Raw genomic sequence first — 24,330 nt, 5'->3', positions numbered from 1 at the left:
CCGGGGAGGGGTTATGGGGGTGCTGAGCGGGATGGCAGGGTCTGCGCGGTGGAAGGGGCAAGCAGCCGGAGCAGCCGGGGGCTCCAGGAAAGATCCTGCCAGACACAGGCACCCAGGTGAGCCGGGGGACGTTGGGGCACCATCGTGGGTCCCTGGGACTGTGACCCCCCCATCGTCCCCATCCCCAACCTATTCTCCACGAGCCCCTTTCCCTCCGCAGGGCTGGGGGGGGGCAGGGTCAGCCCAAGCCCTTGCGAGGGGTGCAAGTTTTTTTGGGGGTTCATGGAAAGAGCAGGGTGGGAGAGGGTGCAAACAGGGCACCCAGAGGGAGCACAGCAGGTGAAGAGGGGGGCAGGGGGGAGCAGGACCCCCCAGCAGAAGGGACAGACCAGGACCCCCCCAGCATTCCCCCAACCCCAGGGCACATCCAGCTTTTGGGGCCGGCTGGGGCAGAGAACTGGCAAACTCAAGGCGCTGTTTGCAGCCAGAGGGAGCCCAGCAGCAGGCTGCACCCCAAAACCCCCCCCCACCCCCCCCCCCCCCCCAAGCCCACTGCAGCCACCGGGGCCAGGCTGGACTGCTTATGGGGGGGCAAAAATAAAGCAGAAAAGCCACATCTCATCGCTAAACAACAACTTTATCAGCCCAAACCCACCCCAGCCCCCATCCCACAGCAAGGACCTCGGCAGGGTCACCCCTGGGGAAGGTGACAGCAACACTGCCACCCACATTACCTGGAAAACAGGAGGAAAACAGCTTATTCCCCCCCAAAAAGGGGTTATAATGCTCCCACAGCTCTTATTTAAGGGTTTCATCGGGCCAGGTGGGACAGATGAGGTTGGAGGGGAAGGGAATAGGATGCAGGTGTCCTCTATTGCCCCACTGATGCACATGGATGCTGAAGACCCCCTCCAAGTACTGGTAGCCCCCCAAAATCCTCCAGGCAATAGCCCGGCAGCGGGCAGAACCCAGCCGGACGGGCGACCACCCATCCAGCTGGGCTCTGCCCGCTGCCGGGCTTTTGTCCCCTGCCAAAGGGTCCCCAAAAACATCACGACACCCCTTCGTCCATCCCCATCCCTGGGATTGTCCTCCATCCTGGTGTGACCTGGGTACCCACCGCCCCGGCTCACTGCGGGAGGAGGGGGACACGGGCACCATCCGAGGGACCGGGCATGGGGTTGATGCGTTGACCCGTGCGGACGTTGAACATGGGAAGGGTGGAAAGGGGCCGTGGGACATCCCGGCTGCTGGCCATGTGCCTCAGCTCCTCTGTGTCACCGTGGATGGTGGTGTGGTGGACCAGCTGGATGCTGAGGGGGAAGGACAACTGGGTGCTGCACCCCGCGTTCCCACCCTCATCCCTTTGGGCAGGGGCTTGGGGGGGGTCTGTCCCCCCATTATTAGGGCTTATCCCCCATCATTGGGGTCTGCCCTCCATCACTGGGGTCTGCCCTCCATCATTGGGGGTCTGCCTACCCATCACTGGGGTCTGTCCCCCATCACTGGGGGTCTGTTCCCCATCATTGGGGGTCTGCCCTCCATCACTGGGGTTCTCCACCCACATCATTGGGGTCTGCCCACCCATCATTGGGGTCTGCACCCCATCGTTGGGATCCTCCTTGCTGGTGTTGAGTCCAGCCGAGGCTGTTGGAGAAGTAAACCAGCTCTTGTGCTCCAGCCCGCGTCTGTGGGGGGTTATTGGGGGCGCCGAGGCGTGGGGAGTGGAGGAGGGGGGCTGGGGGGCCCCTTCGGGATGGGGAGATCTTTAGGCTCCACCACGTCCATGACATCCCCCAGAGCGCCGACCGCTCCCCGTCCCCCTCTCCTCCCCGTCCCCATCCCTGCTGGCCCTCCCTGTGCTTGGCCATGACGAAGCCCCCCGCAAAGCAGCCCCCCAGCACCCGCATGGCTCAGCCCGGGCGCAGGGACTTACTCAGACGTCTCCAAGTCCCGTTTTTGCCTAAAATATGGAGGAAAAAGGGGGAAAAAAATGATTGTGAGAAGGGCTCTCACCACCCCCAGGTTGTCATGGGGCCATGACGGCTGGGGAAGGGTCACCCAGCCTGGGGTGCCCATGCCCTGGTTGGGGTGGGGGGACCCCCACCCTGAGCGTGCCCCCCTGACTCACACTCCCTCCCTGCGGCAGCACATGAGGTGGCCCAGGAGCAGGCAGAGCAGCGCGGCCACCGCCAGCGGCACCAGCAGCGTCACCAGGTACCCGGGCAGCAGGTCCCGGGGGGGCACCTCGGTGGGGGGTTGGAAATCCCCACCCTCCTCCAGCACCCCGGAACCCCACGCCAGCCCTGGCGATGTGGGGCTGGGCCAGACCTGCAGCTGCAATGGGGGGATGGTTAGAGGGGGTGGAGGGTCCCCACGGGGGTCGTTGCATGGGGTGGGGGGTGACGTGGGTCTCACCAGGGTGAGGTTGCACCAGCGAATGGAGAAGTGGGGGGCGAAGGTGTCGTAGCAGGAGGCGAGGGGCTGCTGGCCCAGGCTGCAGCGGAAGCGGCTCTGCGGCGAGGCGGCCGACGCCAGGCACGGCGAGAAGGCACCGCTGGAGCCCACCTTCACGTACACCCTGGCAGGGTGGGGGGGACCGACTGGAGGCGGCCCCCCAAAACCTACACACGAAGCTGGGGGTCTGCCCAGGAGCAACCCCAGCACCCCCCAGGTCTACCCGTACCCCTCCTTGCGCCCCTCAATGGGCAGCGGGACGCGGCCGCCCCGGTCCAGAGCGGAGGTAATGTTGATGACATGGAGGTCGTCCTGCTCCCAGACACCGGCCGTGGCCTGGAGGAACATCTCCTGCGCAGCCTCCGGCAGCAGCTCCTCCACGTTCCTGTTCCCCACCAGGAACTCGCCCTGGTATGGCGGCTCCCCATCTGTGGGGGATATGTGGCATCTGTGGGGACACCCCACGCCCGACCCGGGGGGGCTCTGGGACAGCCCGGTGCGATTTGGGGGTGCACAGCCCTTACCTGGAGCAGGGATGACGGTGATGATGAGCCGTTGTGCCACCGTCTCGTAGGTGTGCCGGTTGTATGCCAGCACCTGCAAGCCAAGGAGAGACCCCCGAAGATGCCAGCTCCACCTGCCGCCCCCCGTGTCACCCCTGGCACGGGGCCGTGGGGGCAGGCACCTACCTCGATGGCGTGGGTGCCCACCTCGGCAGCTGTGGGGCAACCGTAGAGGTAGCCCGGCTGGCGGGGGTCACGCTGGATGTACCGCAGCCACCGTGGCAGGTCGGGGTGGTTCCGGAGGTGGGCTTGGAAGGTGATGGGGGTGGCTGCTGGGTGCCGGGACGCACGGATGGGTGGGGACAGACACAGACATGGGGACACGTATGCCACCAGGCAGACCCCTGCCCTGCAATCCCTTCACCATCCAACTGGTCCCACCAAGGAAGCATGACTGGTCCCTGCGCCAGCTGTGCCCCAGGAGGGTCCTGATCCCCTTTTTGAGGTGAATGACCCCAAACGGAGGTGACCCCCAGCCCTCAGTGGTGGGGGATGAAGGGATGCTGCTCCCGGGTGGGTTTAGCAGCATGATGGGGTGATGCTCAGGTGTCCCCAAATGGGTGGAGGGGTGGTGGGGGATGGAGGGCAGGATGGATGGAGGATGGGATGGATGGAAGAATGGATGGAGGTGCACAGGACTGGATGGATAAAGGGATGGAAGGATGGAGGGAGGGACAGACAGATGGCCCAGCTGGGGTCATGCCTGGTGGGGAGCCGGTGCCCCCATTAACAGCCCCAGACCCCCTCCCGCCCCAGGCACTGCAGGACACCCCCTCGTCCCCACTGCCCTTGGCCTGGCCCTCACCGCCATCATCCTCGTGCCCGGTGAGGAAGGCCTCCTGGAACAGCTCCCGCTCCAGCTCGTGGATGAAGATGGCTCCGGTCTCGGAGGAGACAGGGTGGTCGGGGAGGACACGGTGGTCGGGGAGAGTGGCCCAGGACCCCTCCAGTGCTACGGCTGCAGCCAGGCAGGGGGCTAGAGCTGGGGCTGGGGACCACAGGTCCTCCCTGCCTCAGTTTCCCCATTGCCCAGAGACCCCAGGATGACCCACGGGTGCCCACAGCCCCCCCAGGACACCCAGCTGGGGCAGAAACATGTCCCTGTGGCACCAGGCGTCCTGGGACAACGGGGTGGGCTATATTTAGGAGACGGTGGGCATGGGGACAGGGACGGGGATGGGGACAAAGATGGGGATGGGGACAGCACCTTCCCTTGCCCTGGACCCCTCACGGAGAGGTCCCACTTGGTCCCCCCCATCCCAAACCCAGCTGGCACCAGGGACAGGATGGCTTTATTTAGCTCGGTCACGTCGCAGCCATGTTCCCCCCCGTCCCCTCCCGCCAGCACTCCCTGTCCCCACACCGCTCTGGGGGTCCCCCCCATCCCCTCCCCACTGGGGGTACCCCCAGCCCCGCCGTGTCCCCCCCCGGGGGGTGACGGGGCTGCCACTCGCCTGCCAACACCCAGACCCAGAGCAGTTCGGGGGCCTCCATCTTCGCCACCAGCCGGGATCGGGATCGGGGCCAGGGCTGATTGACGGAGGCAGCGGGGCTGGCCTGGCCGGGGGGGCCCGCCTGGGGGGGTCCCACCAGGGACACCCCGTCACGGCCACCTCCTGCCACCAAGGCCCTGTGGCACGGAGCCCCTCTGGCAGGCGGGGAGGAGCGGGGCTGCCGAGGGGCTCCCGTGCCCCCAGGGGGGTCCGGTGGGGTGTCCCCTGGGTGGGCTTGTCCTGGTGTCCCCACTCATGGGTGGTGGGATGGCATCTGGGGCATGGGACGGGGCACAGCAGGGTGGGGGGACACTTGGGGACAGCTGACCCCTGCCACCGGTGTGGCAGGCAGCCTGCCAGCACCGCTCCCCCCCCCCCCCCCCCCCCGCATGTGCCCTTGTGTGGCATCCGGAGGGGAGCACGCGTGTGCACACGCATGTGCGCGCACAGGGGTGTGGAGGGACGGCATCCCTTGGCAGGATGAAGCGGAGGGCACTGGGATACTGGAGGCTGGCGGTGGCGGGGGGCCAGGCCTTGCGGTGGGGTTCGGGGGGGGGAGATGGCGGCGGCGGAAGGGGAAGGGGGTGGCCGTGGCGGGGACGTCGTGCCGCGTCACGTCACGTCACGCCTCGTCACGCCGCGTAACGCACAAAGGGCCGGGAGGCTGCGTTGGGAGACGTGGGGCATCTGCAGGGTCCTGGAGCCCGCACGCTCCCTGGGCTGGGGGAGCAGGCGTGCCCCCCACCCTATCTCCCAGCCCCCTGGGCTGCTCCTCTCACAGCAGGGACCCCCAGCACGGCCCCAAGCTCTTGGCCCTGGCCCCCCCGGTACCTGCTGGGAAGGCAGCAAACCCCCAATAACCCCCCAAAATGTCACCTGGCAGCGTGCAGGAAGGCAGGGGAGCAGCACTGTGGCCCCCTGCCCCAGGGCCTCCCTGCCTCAGTTTCCCCTCCAGCCACCCCTGAGTGGAGGCGTCAGGGGGTACGTGCTGCGCCCTGGGGATGGGTTTATGGGGACAGAAAATAAATAGGGGCCCTGTGGGGACACCATGGGACACCTCGAGATGGGGGGCTTTGGGCACGGGCATGTGGAGGTCCCAAGGGATGGGAGCAGAAGGATGTGGGGACAAAACTGAGGGGACGCAGGGAGAGGAGCAGGGGGACATGGGGACAGACCCGGGAGGGGCGCAGGGACGGGATGGGGGGACGTGGGTACAAACTCTGGGGAACACGGGGATGGGATGGGGGGATGTGGGTACAAACTTGGGGGGGTATGGGGACTGAATGGGGGGATACGGGGACAGGATGGGGGGACACGGGTACAAACTCGGGGAGATATGGGGATGGGATGGGGGGACACAGGTACAAAATTTATGGGGATATGGGAACAGCATGGGGGGATGTAGGGGCAGATCCTGGGGAGGTGGGTGCAAAACTGGGGGGTACAGGGACAGGACTGAGGGGACACAGGAACCAGCCTGGGGACCACGGGGACAAAACTGGGGGGACAGGGGCAGAAGCAGACAGGCATGGTGGGGGACAGAGCTGGAGGGGGACATGGGGACAGAGCTGGGGGGTGGCAACACAGGACAAGCTGGGGGACAGGCACGGCATAGCACGGATGCTGGGGGGGGACATGCCACAGGGAGGGGACCCCCGTGCGGGTGTGGGGAGGGGACCGTGGGGCATCTCGGTGGCAAGTGGGGGTCTCAGGGGGTCCCCGTGGCCGAGCCGAGGCGGCGGTGGCGGTGAGGCCCAAGCACAGCGGCGAGGAAGAGGAAGAGCGAGCGCGCCGCTAAGACCCAGAGGGCTCTGCGGGCAGCGGGGCGGGCAGATCGCAGGCAGCAGCGGCTCCATCACCAGCCACAGAGAAAGGGGAAGAGGAGGAGAAGGGAGGAAGGAAGGAGGGCCGGGGTGGAGGGGGCCCCCCGGGATGGACATGGCCTGACCGGGCCCCGCAGCCCCCCGTGGGCCGGTGCAGGTGTGCTGGCGGCGGCCCCCCCCGGGCGGCATCCCCCTCCCCATGCCGCTGTAGCCGGCGAGGGGCCGCGGCGCGACCGGGGGAAGCGGCGGCGGCGGCGGCGGTGGTGGCAGCGGCGGCGGGCGATGCGGCGCGGCAGCCCGGTGGCAGCATGTTGAGGACGGAGGCAGGCGGCGGGGCGGCCGCCGGTGGGGGGTCCCCCTCCGGCGGGGCGACGGGCGGCGGGGGTCTCCGGAGCGCGTCCCCCCACCGTAATGCCTACGAGGCCACCATCCAGGCCCTGGCACCCACAAAGGAGGCCGATGGCGAAGATGGCAAGAAAAGCCGGGGTAAGAAGTATGGCTCCAATGTTCACCGTATCAAGAACATGTTCCTGCAGATGGGGACGGCGCCCGGCCCCGAGGGCACCTGCGACCTGGCCAAGGCCAAGGAGAAGCCTGTCCGTCTCTCCTTGCCCCGGGCTGGTAGCCTCAGCGATAGCATGGACCAGGGCAACCTCCTCAAGCTGGGCACCAGTGTCTCGGAGAGGGTCAGCCGCTTCGACTCCAAGCCTGACAAACCCTTCTCCAAGCTGCAGGAGACCCGTAAGATCTTCGAGAGGAGCCCGCAGGAGAAGGCCACCACCACCAAGCTCTTGCTACGTAAGGAACGAGCCGGTTTCCAGGACCGTAAGCTGGACGTGGTGGTGAGGTTCAATGGCAGCACCGAATCCTTGGACAAGCTGGACACCGAAGCTGTCTCGCCCACCGTCAGCCAGCTCAGTGCTGTCTTTGAGAAGGCCGACCTCCGTAACAACCTCCATAAGGCGCCAGGGCGAGCGGGAGGACCGCTCAATGCCAAGGTGGTGGGCAAGCGACCTCGGGTGTTCTTGCCGAGCCCCGAGGCTGGACGGTCGGGTGATGGCCATGCTGCCCCGGCCCGTGCCCGGCCACCAGAAGAGGAGAAGACAGCGGGGAAGACTACCCGGCCGGCGGAGAAGGAGACAGCCGCCCCGCGGGTGCAGGAGGTCTGCAAGATCAAGCCGGTGGAGGTGGAGGAGAGCGGCGAGGCCGAGGAGGAGGAGGAAGAGGAGGCGACGGCGACGGGTGAACCGGTGCCTGCGCCCCAACCGGCCAAGGGGGACGAGGGTCCGGTGCCTGCTGCCCCCCGGCTGGAAGGGGGCTCGGGGGCGGCTGCGGGCGAGGAGGGCGTCGAGGGCGTCAAGGGCGAGCGGGCAGAGGAGGGCGATGCCTACGAGGAGGCCAAGAAGGAGGACTTCTCTGAGGCGGACCTGGTGGACATAAGTGCCTACAGCGGGCTCGGGGAGGACTCGGGGGGCAGCGGGCTGGAGGAGGAGGAGGAGGCCGAAGGGCTGTATGAGCCCGAGTCGGGTTGCGTGGAGATTCCCGGGCTGTCCGAAGAAGAGGAGCCCGTCCCCAACCGCAAGATCCAGTTCAGCACGGCCCCCATCCAGGTGAGACCGCCGGGGATGGTGGGGGGCAGCTGGGGGGAGCCCCGGGGTGGGCAGCACTGGGGATGGGGGGTACCCCAGGCTGAGGGGCAGCCCAGGGTGGGGAGCGTGACCCCCCAAAACCACCCCTCTGGGGGGGGCTGGTGCCGGGGACAGGCATGTGGGGTGGGGGTCTGTGCCCCCCTACCCCCCCAGCCATGGGGCATGGCATCCTGCTTGGCCATGCCTTTTCACTGGGGGAAGGAGCGCGGCCGCCTGAGCCTGGCTAACGAACCCGCTAACGAAGGGCCCTGCCTTGGTACGGCCTGGCCCCCCCCCACCAGCGAGGGGCCACCCTGGGGTCGGTGTGATGGGGAGGGGTGGCCCTGGGACCCGCTGGGGGGGGGCCGTGCACAGCACCCAGTGCCAACCCACTGCCACGCCTGGGACGGGCCAAGACCCACCCCCATATTTTGGGTGGGGATGCCCGAAATATCCGGGTGTGGGGTGCTGGGTGCGGCGGCTGCACCGCCACCCTCTGCCCTTGGTCCCTGGGGCTCCCTCGGTGCCAGGGCTCCTCCCAAGCCGGGGGTCCCCGGGGATGAAGCAGTGATGGTGGCGGGGTATTTGCCTCTGCCACGGGCCCAGCCTGGCACCCAGGACCGTTTCGGGAAGTGGAGGAAGGGGAAGTGTCTCGGTGGCATGGCCAGGCGGGGGGCAGCATCGTCGCCCGGCCCCCTGCCATTCCCTGGCGGAGACCCTGGCTGGGTTTGGGGTCCCCACTCAGATGCTCCCCCAGTGATGGGGCGGGGGGGAGAAGGGGCCATGCAGCTATTTCGGGGTGCTCTCTCCTCCTCGAATCCCCCCGACCGGAGGAGAAGCAATTGCTTTGTGCCGGAGCTGGGTTATTTTTAGAGCCCCGGCCTATATTCTGGCTCTGAGTCAGAGCGGGTGGGTGGCCCCACCTGGGACGGGGGGACGGGGACAGCCGTGGCCCGGGCAGGGGACAGCGGTGGCAGTGTGCTGGGTGGCTGCATGCCGCTGGGAGGGTCTCGGTCCCATGGGAACCGGCCAGCCCGGCCCTGGGAAGGGTGTCCCCGCCTCCATGGATGGGCAGCTGGGCTTTTTGGGGTGCTCCGCTCCTCCCCAGCACTGCCTTCAGCCTCTTGCTTTTACCCACGTCCCACTGCAGGGTGATGGTGGGGGTCCCGTAGGCAGGTGGAGAGGGGACCCAGGCATCCGAGAGCCCCAGCTTCCCCCCCCCCCCCCCCCGCCACCCCGGGTGCATGGGTGATGCTGAGCCCCCCAAACCCACTGTGGGGGTGGGGGTCGGGAGCACTGGGGACCCCCACCCAGCCCCAGGGCCCCAAAGCAGGCACCCTGTACCCAGGATGGGGACACACACCACCAGCCCCTTCCCCTGGGCATATGCTGGCTCTGGCTGCTTCTCCCTTGGAACCCACTCTAGACCCCCAGCACATCCCAAACCCCCAGGACCCGGGGACAGGGGTGGGGGGCACAGCAGGGTGAGGCGGGATGTGTGCCTGCGGCTGGGGGCTCACGTGTGGACAGGGGGACGGAGGCACGTCCCCTGCCCTGCTCATCCCCGGCACCCCTGGGTGCCACCCGGGTGGGTCCTGCCCATCTCTGGGTGTCACTGGGCTTTGTACGATGGCCCTTGACACTCATCCCTAATACCCTTTGTTGCGAGGCTTTAGCACTGCGCTGTTATCCCTAATCCACTCGCCCCGGCGGCATTGCTGGGCCAGGGCCCCTCCGGAGACATCTGCCAGGCTCAGCACCCGGAGGGGTGCTGGCAGCCTCCCGGGGTGCAGGGACGTGGCACCCCATTCCCTCCAGCTCTGGGCCGGGGACATCAACCTGGTGGCACGTCTGGCCTTGGCCAGGAGCACCTTGGTGCCCGGCACGGGGACACCCAGCCTCGGGGTGAGCGTGGAGTGGCCCCAGCCCCTCCTGAGCCAGCGTGGGAGGATTTGGGGCTGCCCCACGCCAGGGGTCAGCGTCCCCAGGGATTTACCACTTTAGAGGACCATTCATGCGTGTCCTCGACCACCTTTGCCTTTCAGCATCGCGCTCCAACCAGCTGTCCCTGCTTGGATCCCCTCCCCATCCTCGGGGGGCTGCCATGAGGCCTCGACAATCCCAGGCATCCCTGTCCCTGCTCCCTTGGGACTGAAGGTGGCTGGGGACCTCTGTGTCCCCAGACCCGCAGGAGGACAGGGGCAGCCCCAGCCCCGAGGCTGACCCCTCCTCAGTGCCCAAGCACCCTGCAAGTGAAGCCTGATGGGGCAAGGTGGGCACAGGGGGGATGGAGACCTGGGGATGGGGGTGACGGAGACCTGGGGATGGAGGTGACCTGTGGACCTCCGAGGCCCACAGAGTCCCTGCTGCTCCCTGTGCCCAGGCATCCCTCCAGGCAAACACATGGAGGCAGAAGTTGAACTTGCCAGGTGGAAACCCAGGGGAATAAACCACCCGCAAACTTATGGTGGGATTTACCTCTCCCAGGCACGATGGTGGGCTTGGGTCCCCGGGCTCCGCGCTGGCAGCCCAGGCTCGTGCGGAGGTGCCCAGGCAGGGGTGAGGTGCAGGGAAGGGCAGAGGAGGTGAGGCTGCCCCAAGGGGAGAGCCCGCGCCCACAGGGCAGTTTGGACCAGGAGAAGGTGGTGGGCTGAGAGTTGGGGAGCCCCTGCCTGAGGAAGGGGTGAGGGGAGCAGGGGGGACCAAGCCAGTTCTGCCCTCCCGAAGCTGTGTGACTGAGAGCAGCCAGTGCTTGCACACCCCATCCATCCACCCATCCATCCGCTTATCCTTCCTTCCATCCATCCATCCATCCATCCGTCCATCCATCCATCCATCCATCCATCCATCCACCCACCCTTCTATCCATCCGTCCATCCACCCACCCATTAACCCATCCATCCTTCTGTCCATCCGTCCATCCATCCACCCATCCATCCTTCTATCCATCCATCCTTCCTTCCTTCCTTCCATTCTTCCACCTCTCCACCCATCCATCCATCCATCCATCCATCCGTCCACCCATCCATCCATTCATCCCTCTGTCCGTCCTTTCGTCCTTCTGTCCATCCTTCCTTCCTTCCATCCTTCCTGCCTTCCATTCTTCCACCCATTCATCCATTCTTCCATCCCTCCCTCCCCCCCTTCCTCCATCTGTCTGTCCATCCATCCATGTATCCATCCGCCATTCCATCCATCCACCCTTTCGTCCATCCCTGTCCATCCATCCCCCCATCCATCCTCCTGTGGGGTGCAGGGCACGGCACCATCTCTGCTCCCAGGGCCACCCCAAACCCTCGGTGCTTCCTCAGATCCCCCTCACTCCATGACAAGACTTTGGGGGGGATTCTCCAGTGTCTCATAGGCTCAGTAACACCCCCCATGCCCCTGCCCGGGGCTCCCCCCACCCCAGGATGCCCCCTCGTCTGTGGGTGCCGGGCCGGTGGATGGCTGCGGTGTTTTCCCACCCCATTGCCTCGCTGAGCAGCTCCCTCTGCCCCGGCAGGTCTTCAGCACTTACTCCAACGAAGACTATGACCGCCGCAATGAAGACGTCGACCCCATGGCTGCATCGGCTGAGTATGAGCTGGAGAAGAGGGTGGAGCGGCTCGACCTCTTCCCTGTGGAGCTGGAGAAAGGTGAGTCCTCACCTTGTCCCACACCCCGGGCCCCCCGCGGCACCTTGGGGACGGGTTGGAAGTGACTCCATCGGTGCTGGGTGGCCGCTGCCACCCCACCAGGACACGGCTCTCTGTTTTTGCAGACTCCGAAGGGCTGGGGATCAGCATCATCGGCATGGGTGCGGGGGCTGACATGGGCCTGGAGAAGCTGGGCATCTTCGTCAAGACGGTGACAGAGGGTGGGGCGGCCCACCGGGATGGCAGGTAAGGGCTGCCCGGCCCAAAACACCCACCCGGGTCCCCACTGCCACACACCCATGGGCTTGGGTGGTGGTGGAGGAGCTGGTGTGGGAGCAGGCAGTTGTGCCAGATGTTCCTCAGAGTGGGAGATGCCGGGGAGGTGGGCAAGGGGTGGCCCCGCTGTGACGGTCCCCTTGTCCTCAGGATCCAGGTGAACGATCTCATCGTGGAGGTGGACGGCACCAGCCTGGTGGGGGTGACGCAGAGCTTCGCCGCCTCTGTCCTCAGGAACACCAAGGGCCGCGTCCGGTAGGGCCTGAGGCCGGGGGGTTTGGGGGGCTGGGAGAGCCCCACAGCCCGTGCTGGGTCCCCTGTGGCACCCTGCCCCATAGCCTGTCCCCAGAGCACCCCAGCTCCCAGGCTGGGCTGTCCTCCTGCCCCAAAATACCTCTGCCTCCCCCAATGCCCATGCCCACTGCCTGCCCTGTGCCATCCCGGTGCCCTCTGCCCCCCAAAATACCCCCACATCAGCCCAGGATCCCCACAGCTCCCCAACTCATCCACAGGCCCCATAACATCCCCCCCAAATTTGCCACCCCCAGGAGCACTGCCAGTTCCAGCAGGGATGTCCCCCAGCTGTGCCACCTGGGTGTCCCCCACCCCAGACCCCCGACGGTCAGAACCCCCATCCCCAGCTGAGCCCCGCCATCTCCACAGGTTCCTCATCGGGCGGGAGAAGCCGGGGGAGCAGAGCGAGGTGGCACAGCTGATCCAGCAGACGCTGGAACAGGAGCGGTGGCAGCGGGAGATGATCGAGCAGCGCTACACCCAGTACACCGAGGATGACGAGGAGGTGAGAGAGACCGCACCACCCCAGGAGGGGACGGACGTGGTCCCCCCACCCAGTACAGGGCTGGTGACTCGGTTTCCCCAGGTGGGATGGGGTGGGGGTGCCAGGCTGGGGGTCACCAGGTGCCAACGGCACTCCGTGCCCTCCGCAGACGGGCGAGTACGCCACAGACGAGGAGGAGGAGATGAGCCCCATGTTCCCCAGTGGTGAGATGGCCATCGAGGTGTTCGAGCTGGCTGAGAACGAGGACACGCTCTCCCCTGTGGAGATGGACCCCGAAAAGCTGGTGCACAAATTCAAGGAGGTGAGGAGGGGATGGGGGGGTGCCAGGGGAGCGTGCCCGCATGTGGCAGCGTGCGTGCACGCCCAGGAGCGGTGGGGGGATGTGCCCGCTCCATGCGAACGCCCGGCTCCTCTCGCAGCTCCAGATCAAGCATGCCGTCACCGAGGCCGAGATCCAGCAGCTGAAGAGGAAGGTGAGCGGGTCCCGGGTGCCCCAGCTCCCTGCAGGTGGGAGGGACCCCCCCTCCATCTCCCCAGACCCCCCTGGATCTCCATCTCCCCCATCCCCTCCTAGCTGCCCACATCTCCCCCCCCAGACCCCTCCCCATGCTGTGCCGTGCCATGCTGTGCCATGGCTGCGCCATGCCACGTCATGCCTGCTCCCTGGCTATGCCATGCCATGCTATGTCACACCGTGTTGTGCCGTGTGGTGTCACGCCGTGTTGTGCTGTGTGGTGTCATGCCGTGCCATGCCATGTCATGCCTGCTCCCTGGCTATGCTGTGCCATGCCGTGCCGTGCCCTGACCCCGCTGTCCCCCAGCTGCAGTGCCTGGAGCAGGAGAAGGCACGTTGGCGGGCCGAGAAGGCCCAGCTGGAGCAGAGCGTGGAGGAGAACAAGGAGCGGATGGAGAAGCTGGAGGGGTACTGGATGGAGGCGCAGAACCTTTGCCAGGCCGTGGACGAGCACCTCAAGGAGACGCAGGCCCAGTACCAGACCCTGGAGCGCAAGTACAGCAAGGCCAAGAGGCTCATCAAGGAGTACCAGCAAAAGTGAGGGCAGCGCTGGGCCCTGGGCACCGATCCTTCCCCGGGCACAGAGCATCCCTTGGGTGTGGACCCATCCCTGGGGCACCGACCCCTTCCTGGGCACCCCTTGTGTCTGGGCACAGACCGTGCCATCGGGCATGAACCATCCCCTGGGCATGGACCATGCCCTTGGTGTGTATCCACCTGTGGGGCACCAACCCCTTCCTGGGCACCCTTTGCCCTTGGGCATGGACCACCCCTTGGGCATGAGCTGTTCCCTGGGCACGGACCATCCCCTGGGTAGAAACCTGTCCCTGGGGCACCCGCTCCTTCCTGGGCACCCCTCATCCCCTGGGCAGGGACCATCCCCTGGGCAGGGACCTTCTCCTTGACATGGACCCACCCCTGGGGCACCACCTCCTTCCTGGGCATCCCTCATCCCCCGGGGCAGGGACCATCCCCTTGATACGAAACCATCCCTGGGGCACCCACTCCTTCCTGGGCACCCCTCATCCCCTGGGCAGGGACCTTCCCCTTGACGTGGACCCATCCCTGAGGCACCCACTCCTTCCTGGGCATCCCTCATCCCTGGGCAGGGACCATCCCCTGGGCAGGGACCTTCTCCTTGACGTTGACCCACCCCTGGGGCACCCACTCCTTCCTGCGCACCCCTCGTCCTTGGGCATGGACCATCCCCTGGGAGATCCCTGGGCACCACCACCCCACTGAGCACAGTCCCTCCCTAACACCCGAGTCCCGGGGTCCCCCTGATCTGCCCCCCCTCCCCCGGGTCTCCCCGGTGCTGGGTGGGGGTGACATGCACCCACGCGCTGGCCCCCGCAGGGAGATCGAGTTCCTGAAGAAGGAGACAGCACAGCGGCGGGTGCTGGAGGAGTCGGAGTCGGTGCACAAGGAGGAGATGGAGAAGCTGCAGGAGAAGGTGGGCACCGGCCGCCGGGACGCGGGCTGCCCCTGAGCCCCACGGGCACGGCTGGCCCCGGCCTTGGCCCCGCCGCCGCCCGGTCCCGCTCCGCCACGCCGCTCCCGCCACGCCGCCGTCGCGGCCCATGGGTTCCCGTCGCCTCTGGATCCCAGGATGGATCGCAGCAGATCTGCTCGGGCGCCGGCTCGCGCCAGCCGCTGGATCCCACACCGGGTGGTAGCGGAGCTGCATGGGGCGCTGGCTCTCCTCCGGACTGAGCTCCGGCCGCTGGATCCCACGCCGGATCGCGGTGGATCTGCTTTGGGCGCCGGCTCCCACCGGATTGTGCTCCCGCCACTGCGCCCTGCACCGGATCGCAGTGGATCTGCTCGGGTGCTGGCGCACGCCTGATCCTCCTCCTGGCACTGGATCCCACACTGGATTGCAGTGGATCTGCCTAGGGTTTGGGTCGCAGTGGATCCTGCTTCAGGGTCTGACATCCCTTAATGAATCATAAGAGATCTTCTTGGGCACTGGATCCCAGGCTGCTTGCGCGGGATCCCGCAGTGGTTCCTGGTAGATCTGCGCAAGTCACGGGGTCACACTCGATCCTCTGTTGGGAGCTGGATCCCATGCTGGTCATGCTGGATCCCACAACAGATCACACTGGATTCCATGCTAGCTACACTGGATCCCCCCCAGCGGGTGGGGCCAGAGCTGTGCTGGGTCATAGCAGATCCTCCATGGGGTCACCGGATCCCCCGGGATCCTGCAGCGCCCGGGAGGCTGCTGTGGGTCGCGGCAGGGGGGGCCGGCACCCGCCAGGCTGGGGGGCACCAGGGCGCAGGCGGGCAGTGGAGGGGGTCCCCTGGCACCCAGCAGAGCCCCCCCATGTGCCCTCCCTCACCCCCAAAATGTCCCCCTGACGCCCCGCAGACTCACCCACCGCCTGCCTGCAGCCCCCCCGCCCGCCCCTGTGCCCCCAGCCCCACGCTGGCCCGCCAGCCCCCTGCGCTGGCCGCCCCTCCCTCCCCCCAGCCCCGTGTCTCCCCCCACCCCAGCACCCCCATGTCCTGTGCCCCCCATCCCCGTGTCCCCATCCTCATGTCCCCATCCCCGTGTCCCCATCCCCTTATCCTTATCCTGTCCCCAGCCCTGTCCCCCCCGCCACATGTTTGTACCCCATGTTCTCCCCCCTGTCCTCACCCCTGTCCCCGTGCCCCCCACCCGTCCCCAAGCCCCCCCGCCCCCCACGCTGAGACCTCTCCCCTTTGCTGTTTTTCAGATCTCCGAACTGGAGGCCAAGCTGCAGACTTTGAAAAATTCCAACCCGACTTAAACCACTCTCAAACCACAGCGATTTCGGGGGGGGAGCCCCTCTCCCCCCCCAGCCCTGTCCCCACCCCCCCTTCCCACGCCTTCCCCACCGGGGAGGAGGCGAGACCCCCGCCAAGGCCTCCTGGTGCCCCCCACTCCCCCCCCGGGGGCACAGACAGCGGGGGGGGGGGGCGGGGTGCATCTCAGGGGAGGTTTTTTGGGGGGGCGGACACCCCGCGTTCGTGTCTGTGTCCAGTGTGAGTCTCGTGGTGACGTGATGGACCGATCGGGGGGGACACGGCCCCCCCCAGGCCCCCCCCCCCCAAGAGCACCCTCCCCCCGACGTGACCCCCCCTCCGGACACAGAGCTGGCACCCCGGTTGGACGCTGGGGGGGGGGGGGCAGGCAGAAATGCCCCCCCCCCAAATGTGAGCCATACTGGGGAGCAAAGGGGGGGGACGCTGGAAGCCCCCCCGGCCCCAGCTCCTCCTCTTGGGACTCTCCTGGAGCACTGGCCGGGGGGGCCCGTTGCTTTTGAGGCCCCCCCTGCGGACTCGACCCCGGCCCCACAGCAAGGTGCCCCCCTCGGGTTCGGTGCCCGGGACCCCCCAGTGCCCCCCCAGTGTCCCCCCCGTGCCACCACCACCGGGCAGGAGGGACCCCCTCAGCCTTTGCCAACCCCTGCAGCGGGCACGGGGGGGGGGGCACAGCGGCCCCACCGCGGCCCCCCGGGGATGTGGGGGCTGCCTGGCACCCCACCGCGGGGGCACGGCCGGGGGGTGCCCCCAGTGCCCCCCCAGCACCCACCACTGCCCTCCCCGAGCCCAGGGCTTTCGCCTTCCCTGGGCAAGGCGGGGGGGGACACGGGGGTCCCCCTCCAGGGTGGGGGCGATGCTCCCCCCCCAACTGTAAATACCCCAATAAATCACAGTATTTCTCTGGGGCTGGGACGCCCCCCCACCGGCCAACCCCAGCCGGCTCGGGGGGTCCCAGCCCCTCGGCCCGGGGGGGAACCCCTTTAGTTTTTGTTTCTATTTGCCCCCCCCCTCGAAGTACTGAGTCTCCGACAGTAACTGGATGTGGGGGCAACTGGGAGCCAGAGCTGGTTATACTGGGAGGGGGAGGAGGGGGGCACACGGGGGGGGCGGGGAGGGGGGTCCGACTGGATTGGAGCCACTTGGGGGGGGGAGTATTTAAGGGGGGGGCGGGGAGCGAGAGCCCCGGGGGGGTGCTGGGGTTATTTAATCTCACACGTATACCTGTGGGTGTATATACTATATATATATGTACGTATGTATGTACTGGTCCTCGTTTTGTAATGCAGCGTCCTCGCGTCCCGCCATCCCCATAAACACGGCCTCAGCCTCCGCCCGCGCCTCCTTCTCCCGGCCGGCTGGGCCGACTGGGGGCACTGGGAGGAGTGGGGGGCACTGGTGGGACTGGGGGGCACTGGGAGGAATAGGCAGGATGGGGGGCACTGGGAGGACTGGGGGCACTGGGAAGGATGGGGTGCACTGGGAAGGATTGGAGGCACTGGGGAGGATGGGGGCACTGGGAAGGAGTGGGCAGGATGGAGGCACTGGGAAGGATGGGGTGCACTGGGAAGGACTGGAGGCACTGGGAAGGATTGGAGGCACTGGGGAGGATGGGGGCACTGGGAAGGAGTGGGCAGGATGGAGGCACTGGGAGGACTGGGGGCACTGGGAAAGATGGGGTGCACTGGGAAGGATTGGAGGCACTGGGGAGGATGGGGGCAGTGGGAGGATGGGGGCACTGGGAGGAGTGGGGGGCACTGGGAGGCCAATGCACCCACGGGGCATGCGAGGGCTGGGGGAGGCAGAGTGTGTGTGAGTGTGACTGTGAGTGTGTGCGTGTGCGTGTGTGTGTGTGTGTGTGTGTGTCTCTGTCTGTGTGTCCGTCCGTCCGCCCGGTGCCCGAGCTCTCCCCGCCCCGCGGGCGCTGTCCGTTCAGCACCGCCGCCGCGCACCGGGGCCGGGCCGGGCCTGAGCCGGGCCTGAGCCGGGCCTGGGCCGAGCCTGGGCCGAGCCTGAGCCGGGCCTGAGCCTGGGGCGAGCCTGGGCCGAGCCCGAGCCTGAGCCCGGGCCTGGGCCGAGCCCGGGCCGCGCCGGGCGGGGCGGGGCGGGGCGGTTGATCCCGGCCCCCCCGGCCGCTTCCGGGTTCCTGTCCCCCCCCGCGGCCCCCGGCCCGGCGGGGCGGCCCCGCTCCGCAGCGCCCTCCGCTCCGCTCCGCTCCGCTCCGCCAGCCCGGCCCGGCCCGGTTCCCCGGCGCCCTCGGCCCGGCTCGGCCCGGCCCGGCGGCGGGAGGCGCCCAGGATGCCCGAGGAGCGCGGGTGAGTCGGGGGGGGGACCAGGGCGTAACCCCCGGTACAGCCCCATCCACCGGACAGCGGCCCCGGAACAGCCCCGGCTCCGGTACAGCATCTCGGGTACAGCCCCGGCCCCGGTACAGCCCCACCCCCGGTACAGCACCCCCGGTACAGCATCTCGGGTACAGCCCCGGCCCCGGTACAGCCCCACCCCCGGTACAGCATCCCGGGTACAGCATCCCCGGTACAGCCCCGGCCCCGGTACAGCATCCCCGGTACAGCATCCCGGGTACAGCATCCCGGGTACAGCCCCACCCCCGGTACAGCCCCGGCCCCGGTACAGCATCCCGGGTACAGCATCCCCGGTACAGCCCCCCCCGCGGTGCTGTCCCCTCCCGGTAACGGCCCCCCCCGCCCGGCCCCGGCTCCCTGGGCCCAGATCAGCCCCCCCGCCCACCTCCCCCGTGCTGCCGAGGCTTTAGGAGCCCCCTCGAGGGACCCCCCACCCCCCCGAGGGACCCCCGAACACCGGGGGGGGGGAGTAACCCCTTCCCGGCTGCCCTGCAAAGGGTCCCCGGTACCCCCGTCCCCCGGGGGCCGCCCCCCCCGCCCCGGTGCTGCGGCCTGCTGCCCCCCGAGTCCCTGTGCCCCCCCCAGTGCTGAGGCTGAGGGTGTGGGGACACTGGGGACACTGGGGGGGGGACGGACGACACTGGGGGGGGCGCACCCTTCCCAGCCCCACTCGCAGAGGGTCTGGGTGCGTCAGGGTCTGGGTTCCCTTCCCCGCTCCCCCTCGCCCCCCCCGGCGCAGGGTCCCCCCTCCCTGACTGTCCCCTCTGTCCCCAGCCCTGTCCCACCATGTCGGTCTCCAAACTGCAGGACGCAGATGAGGTTTTCGGTGAGTCCCCGGGGGGGCCCATGGGGTGCAGAGCCACCCGTGGGTGCTGCCCCCGTGGGTCCCCACCCGCCCTCGGTGTCCTCCTGCCTGCAGCGGTGGGGGGGGGACTCCAGAGCTGGGCTTGGGGACAACACGTACTTGGGGACACAGGGACAGGCATGGGGCATGCAGCCACCTGCAGAAGGATGCATATGGGGCAGGGGGACAGGGTGGCACGGGGACATGCGTGGGGCACAGATACGTGGGTATGAGGATGGGGACGTGCATGGGGACACGGGGACACAGGGACATGGGGACACCGGGCACGCAGGCACGTGGGTATGGGCACGCAGAGGGCGACATGGACGTGGGGACACAGCAGGGGACATGGCCCAGAGCCACTCCTCAGGCTGGAGTTGGGGTGCAGGAGGGCAGGGACATCGGGGTGATCCCGGTCAGACCCTGGGCAAAGCTTCCTCCCCGCCGGGTGACGGGGACACCCTGTCCTCGGGGACACCCCCCTGCTGCTCTCCCCGTGCCGGGGCATCTCTTTGAACACTTCTCTCTGTCCCTCTGTCCCCTGTCCCACCCCACCGGGGTGCCCCATCCATCCACGTCCCCAACGCTCCCCTCTCCTTCTCCCGTCTCTGCTGGGATCCCCTGCCCGTCCTGTGACTCCCCCACCCTGTCCCCGTGCCCTGTTGTCCCTCTGTCCCTCTCCACCGGGCTGGCCGCCTCCTGACTGTCTCCACCTCTCCCTGCAATGCTCTCCCATCTCCTTCTCCCTGTCCCTTACCGGCCATCCATCCCTCCATCCCTGTCTCCCTGTCCCTAACTGTCCATCTGTCCCTCCATCTCTTCTACCTGGCCTTATCCATCCATCCCTCCCTCTCCTTGTCCCTACCCATCCGTCTGTCCACCCTGCCTCCTTTTCCTTACCTATCTGTCTGTCCATCCATCCGTATCTTCCTTCTCCCTACCTGTCCATCCACACTTCCATCCCTCCTCCCTGCCTCCCGTCTCCTTGTCCCTACCTCTTTTGTCCATCCCTGTCCCCATCCATCCCTCCATCCCCACCTTGTCCCTACCCATCCGTCTGTCCACCGTCTCCTTTTCCTTACCTACCTGTCTGTCTGTCCATCCATCCACATCTTCCCTCCCTACCTGTCCATCCATCCTTCCAACCATTCCTCCCTCCTATCGCCTTGTCCCTGCCTCTCCATTTGTCCATCCGTCTCCTCCCTCTCCCCATCCCTCTCTCCACATCCATTTGCCCACCCATCCACCTCTGCCCATCCCTGGCCCCCCTGTCCGTCTGTCCGTCTCTCTCTCTCTCTCTGCCCCGGTCTCTCTTTCACCCCCAGATTTTACCGCTGTGGTTCCAGAGACGCCGCGCCTGGACAGCAGCCTGCAGAAGGCCCGAGCCCGGCTCCTAGCCAAGGGCCGCCGGCACCGGCCCTCCCGCTCCCGCCTGCGAGACAGCGCCAGCTCCACCGAGGGCGACGAGGGGCCCGAGGCGGCGGTGAGCCCCGGGGGGGCTGCGGGGCGGGGGGCACCACCGACCCAAGGGGAGGCTTTGGGGGGACCCCATGGCTGGGGGGAGGGAAGGGGATGGGGGACACCCCGGGGGGGGGCTACAGGGGTTTGACATCCCCCCCCCCATGCCGTGTGCCCCCCAGGGAGCCGAGGGCGATGGCGGCCCCCCGGCCCCCTCGCCCTTCTCCCACGGCGTCGAGTTCTCCTTCGAGGCGGGGGCGGTGCGGCGGGCGCTGGGGGACCCCCTGGCCCCCTCGCCGCCCCTCAGCCGCTACCGGCCCCTCACCAACGCCTCGTCCCAGGAGGGGCTGGCGGGCACCCCCTCGCCCAAGTCCTGCCACAGCTCCGACAGCTCGCCCGGCTTCGCCCGCCGCGACGCCCGGCCCCAGCGGCACAGCGAAGGTGAGCCCCCGCCCGGATCCCCCCAGGCTGGGGACCCTGGCACCCCCCCGGCACCCACGTGGGGGGCAGTGGGTGACACCCCTGGCCTTCTCCTCCCGCAGACGACAGCCGGGACATGAGCCCCCCCGAGCCGGCCAGCCCCACCGTGGGGCTCGATAAGAAAACACGGAGGAAATTCTTGGATTTGGGGTGAGACCTGGCCCTAGGGGGGAGCCGGAGGGGGGATACAGGGAGGGATGGAAAGAGGATGGAGGGGGATAGAGGGACGCAGGGAGGTGCAATGGAAAGATGGAGAGAGGCCTGGAGGGACAGAAAGACGGAGGGACGGATGGAGAGAGGGATGCGCGAAGGGAGGGAGGGATGCGCGGAGGGAGGAAGATCCTCTGAAGGTGATGGAGGGGGTCTCGGGATGGCCGGAGGTGGGGCTGGGGGCCATGGGGGAGCACAGCCATCGGGGCACCCCACCAACCCGGTGCTCTCCCACCCAGGGTGACCCTGCGCCGGGCCTCCTCCAGCAAGAGCCGGAAGGAGAAGGGCAGCAACCGCCTGTCCATGGGCGGCAGGTGAGGGACCCCCCCGGGCAGGGGGGGCTGCGTGGGGACAGCCCCGGGGCCCTAACGCAGCTCTGTCCCCAGGGAGGCGGTGGAGGGTCCTGGCCGCCCCTCGGGGTCACCCTTCCTGCCCTTCTCCTGGTTCTCGGACGGCGCAAGGGGCTCGGCCTCCCCCGGCTCCGCGTCACCTGCCGGCTCCCCCCGGCACGAGGGGCTCAGCCCCGCCAAATCCGCCTCCCAGGTCAGTGCCCGGGAACGGGGGGGCTCCCGGCCCTCTAGGGTGGGTGGGTACAGGGGAGGGTACGGGAGCCCTATAGGGCCAGGGTGCTATAGAGAAGGAGATTGGTGCTCCTATGAGCTAGGTAGCTATAGGAGAAGAGGTCAAAGCCAGCTATAGGGACAGGGGACAAAGCCCCATAGGGTCAAGATAGCTATAGGGGAGGGTATCAAAGTCTATGGAGTCAAGGTAGCTATGGGGGGGGTATCAAAGCCCCATAAAGTCAAGGTAGCTATGAGGGGGGTTCAAAGCCCCATAGGGTTGGGTAACTATAGGAAGAGGGATCAAAGCCCCATAGGGTCAAGATGGCTTTAGGGGGGATTGAAGCCCCAGGGGGTCTGGTAGCCCTGTAGGGAGTCGGAGCCCTATGGGGAGGATGGCTATAGGGAGGGGGCTGGGGGCTGCTGTGGGGGCAGCGGGGCCAGCCCTGCCCTCGCCCCTCCCACTGCCCCAGGACTCGACGCTGAGCGAGGACTCCCCACCGCCCAGCGCCAGCCCGCGCCTGCCCGGCCCCACCGCCACCAAGTGCTCCTACCCCTACCACACCCTGTCACAGTCCTCGGATGAGGTGAGCCCCAGGGGGGATGCGAGGTCGGGGTACCCCCCCAGGTGCTGTGGGGACCCCCCATTAACGCCCGGCACCCTACGCCCAGTTCCTGGATGAGCCCCCCGGTGCGGCTGCAGGCTGGACGTGCCGGCAGGTGGGACAGTGGCTGGAGAGCCTCAACCTGGAGCAGTACGTAGAGGAGTTCTCGGCCCACGGCGTCGATGGTCCACGGCTGCTGCACCTCGACGGTGCCAAGCTCAAGGTAGGGGGCTGGGGGAACCTCTTCTGCTGGGGTGCAGGGAGATCCAGGTACCCCAACAGGCTCAGTTGTAGGGAAAGAGGTTCTAGGTACCCCAATGGGGTGCTCCATGGGACAGGAGGTCTGGGTGGGTACTAGGTATCCCAACAGGGTGCTCCATGGAACAGCTCTGGGAGGGTTCCAGGTATCCCAACAGACTGATCGCAGGATAACAGGCTCTAGGTACCCCAACAGGGTGCTCCATGGGGCAGGAGGTCTGGGTGGGTTCTAGGTACCCCAATGGGCTCATTATAGAACAATAGGCTCTAGGTACCCCAACGGGGTGCTCCATGGGGCAGATGCAGGTAGGTTCTAGGTACCCCAATGAGTTATCATGGGGCGCTTAAAACCTCTTGTCCTAACTGGCTGATCCACAGGGCAGGAGGTGGAGGGAGGTTCCAGGTATCCCAACGGATGAGTCAAGGAGGCAGATGGGAGGTTCTAGGTACCCCAAGGGGCTGGTGCATGGGGGCTGTAGGTACCTCAGCAGGATGATCCTGAGGACAGGCAGTGCAGGGGGGCTCCGGGTACCCCAACGAGCTGGTCCATAGGGCAGGGGGGTGCCGGCGCCCCAAGGCCATGGGGAGGTCCCCGTGGCCCCGCCGCCAGCGCCCGGCTGTGCCGGCAGGCGCTGGGCGTGGGCAGCTCGCAGGACCGCGCGGTGCTGAAGCGGAAGCTGAAGGAGCTGAGCCTGGCCGTGGAGAAGGAGCGCAAGGCCCAGGAGAAGGCGGAGAAGCAGCGGGAGAAGCAGAAGAAAAGGGACCAGGAGCAGCGGCGGAGCTAAGGTGGGGGCCGGGAGCGCCCCTGCACCCCCTCCCCACCCACAGCCCCCGGGACACCCGGGGGGCACCCAGCTCCGGCACGGGACACGCTGCCGTGGCCAAGGGACGGCGGTGCCAGGCTGAGACGGGCACGGAGCGGCACGTGCCCCCCCCTCCTCCAGCAGCCCCCTCCCCGCCTGCACCCTTGCACCCCACGGGCACAGTCCGGGCCTCCCATGGGCCCCTTTTCCGGATGCAAACGACACGTTGGAACCCCCCCGCCCCTGTCCCATCACCCCACCACCCTGAGGGGTCACAGCCACCCCCCTCACCCCACCCCCCCGGCACGGCGCGGCACCGGCCGAGGACAGTGCATGGACAGACCCCCCCCGGACACGCACACCACGCCCCAGTTGGGGTGTGGGGAACGAATGCTGACACCCCCCCCAGCCCCAAATACGGGGACACCCCAGGAAATAAAAGGGTATCGAGGGCCAGTGCAAACCAGTGTGACCAGCGTGAGCCTTACTGGGCTGGGGCTGGGGGACGAGATGGGGTGGGGGGAGCCCTGTGCCAGGCTGGGGGGGCAATGGGAGGCGGGGGGACAGAGTGCAGCCCCCACCCCAGGACCCAGCTCCCCATCCCCGAGCCACCCGTGTCCCCAAGTGCCACTCCGTGACTGCGCCCAGGCTGGGGCGACACAGCAGCCTCCTCCCAAGCCCAGGCGACCCCAGGGTGGGTAAACTGAGGCACGGGGAAGGGTGCAAAGGGGGGGGCTGGTTCTCAAGACCCCAAAACGCCATGCCAGGAGC

At 67.7% G+C, this 24,330-nt stretch overlaps 3 protein-coding genes across 12 annotated transcripts; 2 read left to right on the top strand and 1 right to left on the bottom strand.

Annotated features, from left to right (window-relative positions):
• Window positions 1–618: 618 nt before the first annotated feature.
• On the bottom strand, window positions 619–4,548 carry SGCA (sarcoglycan alpha). 3 transcript variants are annotated; one of them, XM_087769837.1, is made up of 9 exons: window positions 4,475–4,548; window positions 3,826–3,978; window positions 3,147–3,292; window positions 2,982–3,054; window positions 2,687–2,885; window positions 2,419–2,581; window positions 2,132–2,337; window positions 1,937–1,963; window positions 619–1,313 (listed from the first exon to the last, which is right to left on the bottom strand). In XM_087769837.1, the coding sequence occupies exons 1-9, from the start codon at window positions 4,512–4,514 to the stop codon at window positions 1,130–1,132; spliced, it is 1,191 nt and encodes a 396-aa protein (XP_087625963.1). In that variant the 5' UTR covers window positions 4,515–4,548; the 3' UTR covers window positions 619–1,129. The 3 variants fall into 3 exon arrangements, with proteins under 3 accessions (XP_087625963.1, XP_087625961.1, XP_087625962.1); XM_087769835.1 differs by having other exon boundaries at window positions 2,132–2,581; XM_087769836.1 differs by having other exon boundaries at window positions 2,132–2,581; window positions 3,147–3,289.
• Window positions 4,549–6,384: 1,836 nt separating this feature from the next.
• On the top strand, window positions 6,385–16,044 carry PPP1R9B (protein phosphatase 1 regulatory subunit 9B). Of its 2 annotated transcripts, none has more exons than XR_015707412.1 (10): window positions 6,385–7,946; window positions 11,470–11,602; window positions 11,728–11,848; window positions 12,029–12,133; window positions 12,542–12,677; window positions 12,826–12,978; window positions 13,097–13,150; window positions 13,499–13,728; window positions 14,548–15,117; window positions 15,912–16,032. XR_015707412.1 is itself a non-coding variant. In XM_087769833.1 (10 exons), the coding sequence occupies exons 1-10, from the start codon at window positions 6,645–6,647 to the stop codon at window positions 15,963–15,965; spliced, it is 2,385 nt and encodes a 794-aa protein (XP_087625959.1). In that variant the 5' UTR covers window positions 6,385–6,644; the 3' UTR covers window positions 15,966–16,044. The 2 variants fall into 2 exon arrangements, 1 of the variants encoding a protein (XP_087625959.1); XM_087769833.1 differs by having other exon boundaries at window positions 14,548–14,644; window positions 15,912–16,044.
• Window positions 16,045–18,151: 2,107 nt separating this feature from the next.
• SAMD14 (sterile alpha motif domain containing 14) lies at window positions 18,152–24,216 on the top strand. Of its 7 annotated transcripts, none has more exons than XM_087769847.1 (10): window positions 18,152–18,293; window positions 19,116–19,167; window positions 20,532–20,668; window positions 20,985–21,084; window positions 21,186–21,273; window positions 21,573–21,647; window positions 21,720–21,876; window positions 22,367–22,480; window positions 22,566–22,721; window positions 23,386–24,216. In XM_087769847.1, exons 2-10 carry the CDS (start codon window positions 19,128–19,130, stop codon window positions 23,539–23,541), a joined length of 1,023 nt encoding a protein of 340 aa, XP_087625973.1. In that variant the 5' UTR covers window positions 18,152–18,293; window positions 19,116–19,127; the 3' UTR covers window positions 23,542–24,216. The 7 variants fall into 7 exon arrangements, with proteins under 7 accessions (XP_087625973.1, XP_087625966.1, XP_087625971.1 ...); XM_087769840.1 differs by having other exon boundaries at window positions 20,826–21,084; XM_087769845.1 differs by having other exon boundaries at window positions 20,511–20,668.
• Window positions 24,217–24,330: the final 114 nt, after the last annotated feature.

This window comes from Nipponia nippon, unplaced genomic scaffold (assembly GCF_047370975.1).
Source record: "Nipponia nippon isolate SJK-2023a ecotype South Korea unplaced genomic scaffold, ASM4737097v1 scaffold_32, whole genome shotgun sequence".
Taxonomy (NCBI): domain Eukaryota; kingdom Metazoa; phylum Chordata; class Aves; order Pelecaniformes; family Threskiornithidae; genus Nipponia; species Nipponia nippon.
This window is presented reverse-complemented; position numbering and strand designations above follow the sequence as displayed.

What these genes read in the sequence shown, in the direction of transcription:
- SGCA (XM_087769835.1), bottom strand. Translation starts at nt 4,514, where the DNA reads ATGGAGGCCCCCGAACTGCTCTGGGTCTGGGTGTTGGCAG. An exon ending in ATTGAGGGGCGCAAGGAGGG is followed by an intron (nt 2,582 to 2,686) that starts GTACGGGTAGAC and finishes CCACCCTGCCAG; the next exon opens with GGTGTACGTGAAGGTGGGCT. An exon ending in TGCTGCCGCAGGGAGGGAGT is followed by an intron (nt 1,964 to 2,131) that starts GTGAGTCAGGGG and finishes TCCATATTTTAG; the next exon opens with GCAAAAACGGGACTTGGAGA.
- PPP1R9B (XM_087769833.1), top strand. Translation starts at nt 6,645, where the DNA reads ATGTTGAGGACGGAGGCAGGCGGCGGGGCGGCCGCCGGTGGGGGGTCC. An exon ending in GCGGCCCACCGGGATGGCAG is followed by an intron (nt 11,849 to 12,028) that starts GTAAGGGCTGCC and finishes CCTTGTCCTCAG; the next exon opens with GATCCAGGTGAACGATCTCA. An exon ending in TCCAGCAGCTGAAGAGGAAG is followed by an intron (nt 13,151 to 13,498) that starts GTGAGCGGGTCC and finishes GCTGTCCCCCAG; the next exon opens with CTGCAGTGCCTGGAGCAGGA.
- SAMD14 (XM_087769840.1), top strand. Translation starts at nt 19,128, where the DNA reads ATGTCGGTCTCCAAACTGCAGGACGCAGATGAGGTTTTCG. An exon ending in ACGAGGGGCCCGAGGCGGCG is followed by an intron (nt 20,669 to 20,825) that starts GTGAGCCCCGGG and finishes TGTGCCCCCCAG; the next exon opens with GGAGCCGAGGGCGATGGCGG. An exon ending in TCGACGGTGCCAAGCTCAAG is followed by an intron (nt 22,722 to 23,385) that starts GTAGGGGGCTGG and finishes CTGTGCCGGCAG; the next exon opens with GCGCTGGGCGTGGGCAGCTC.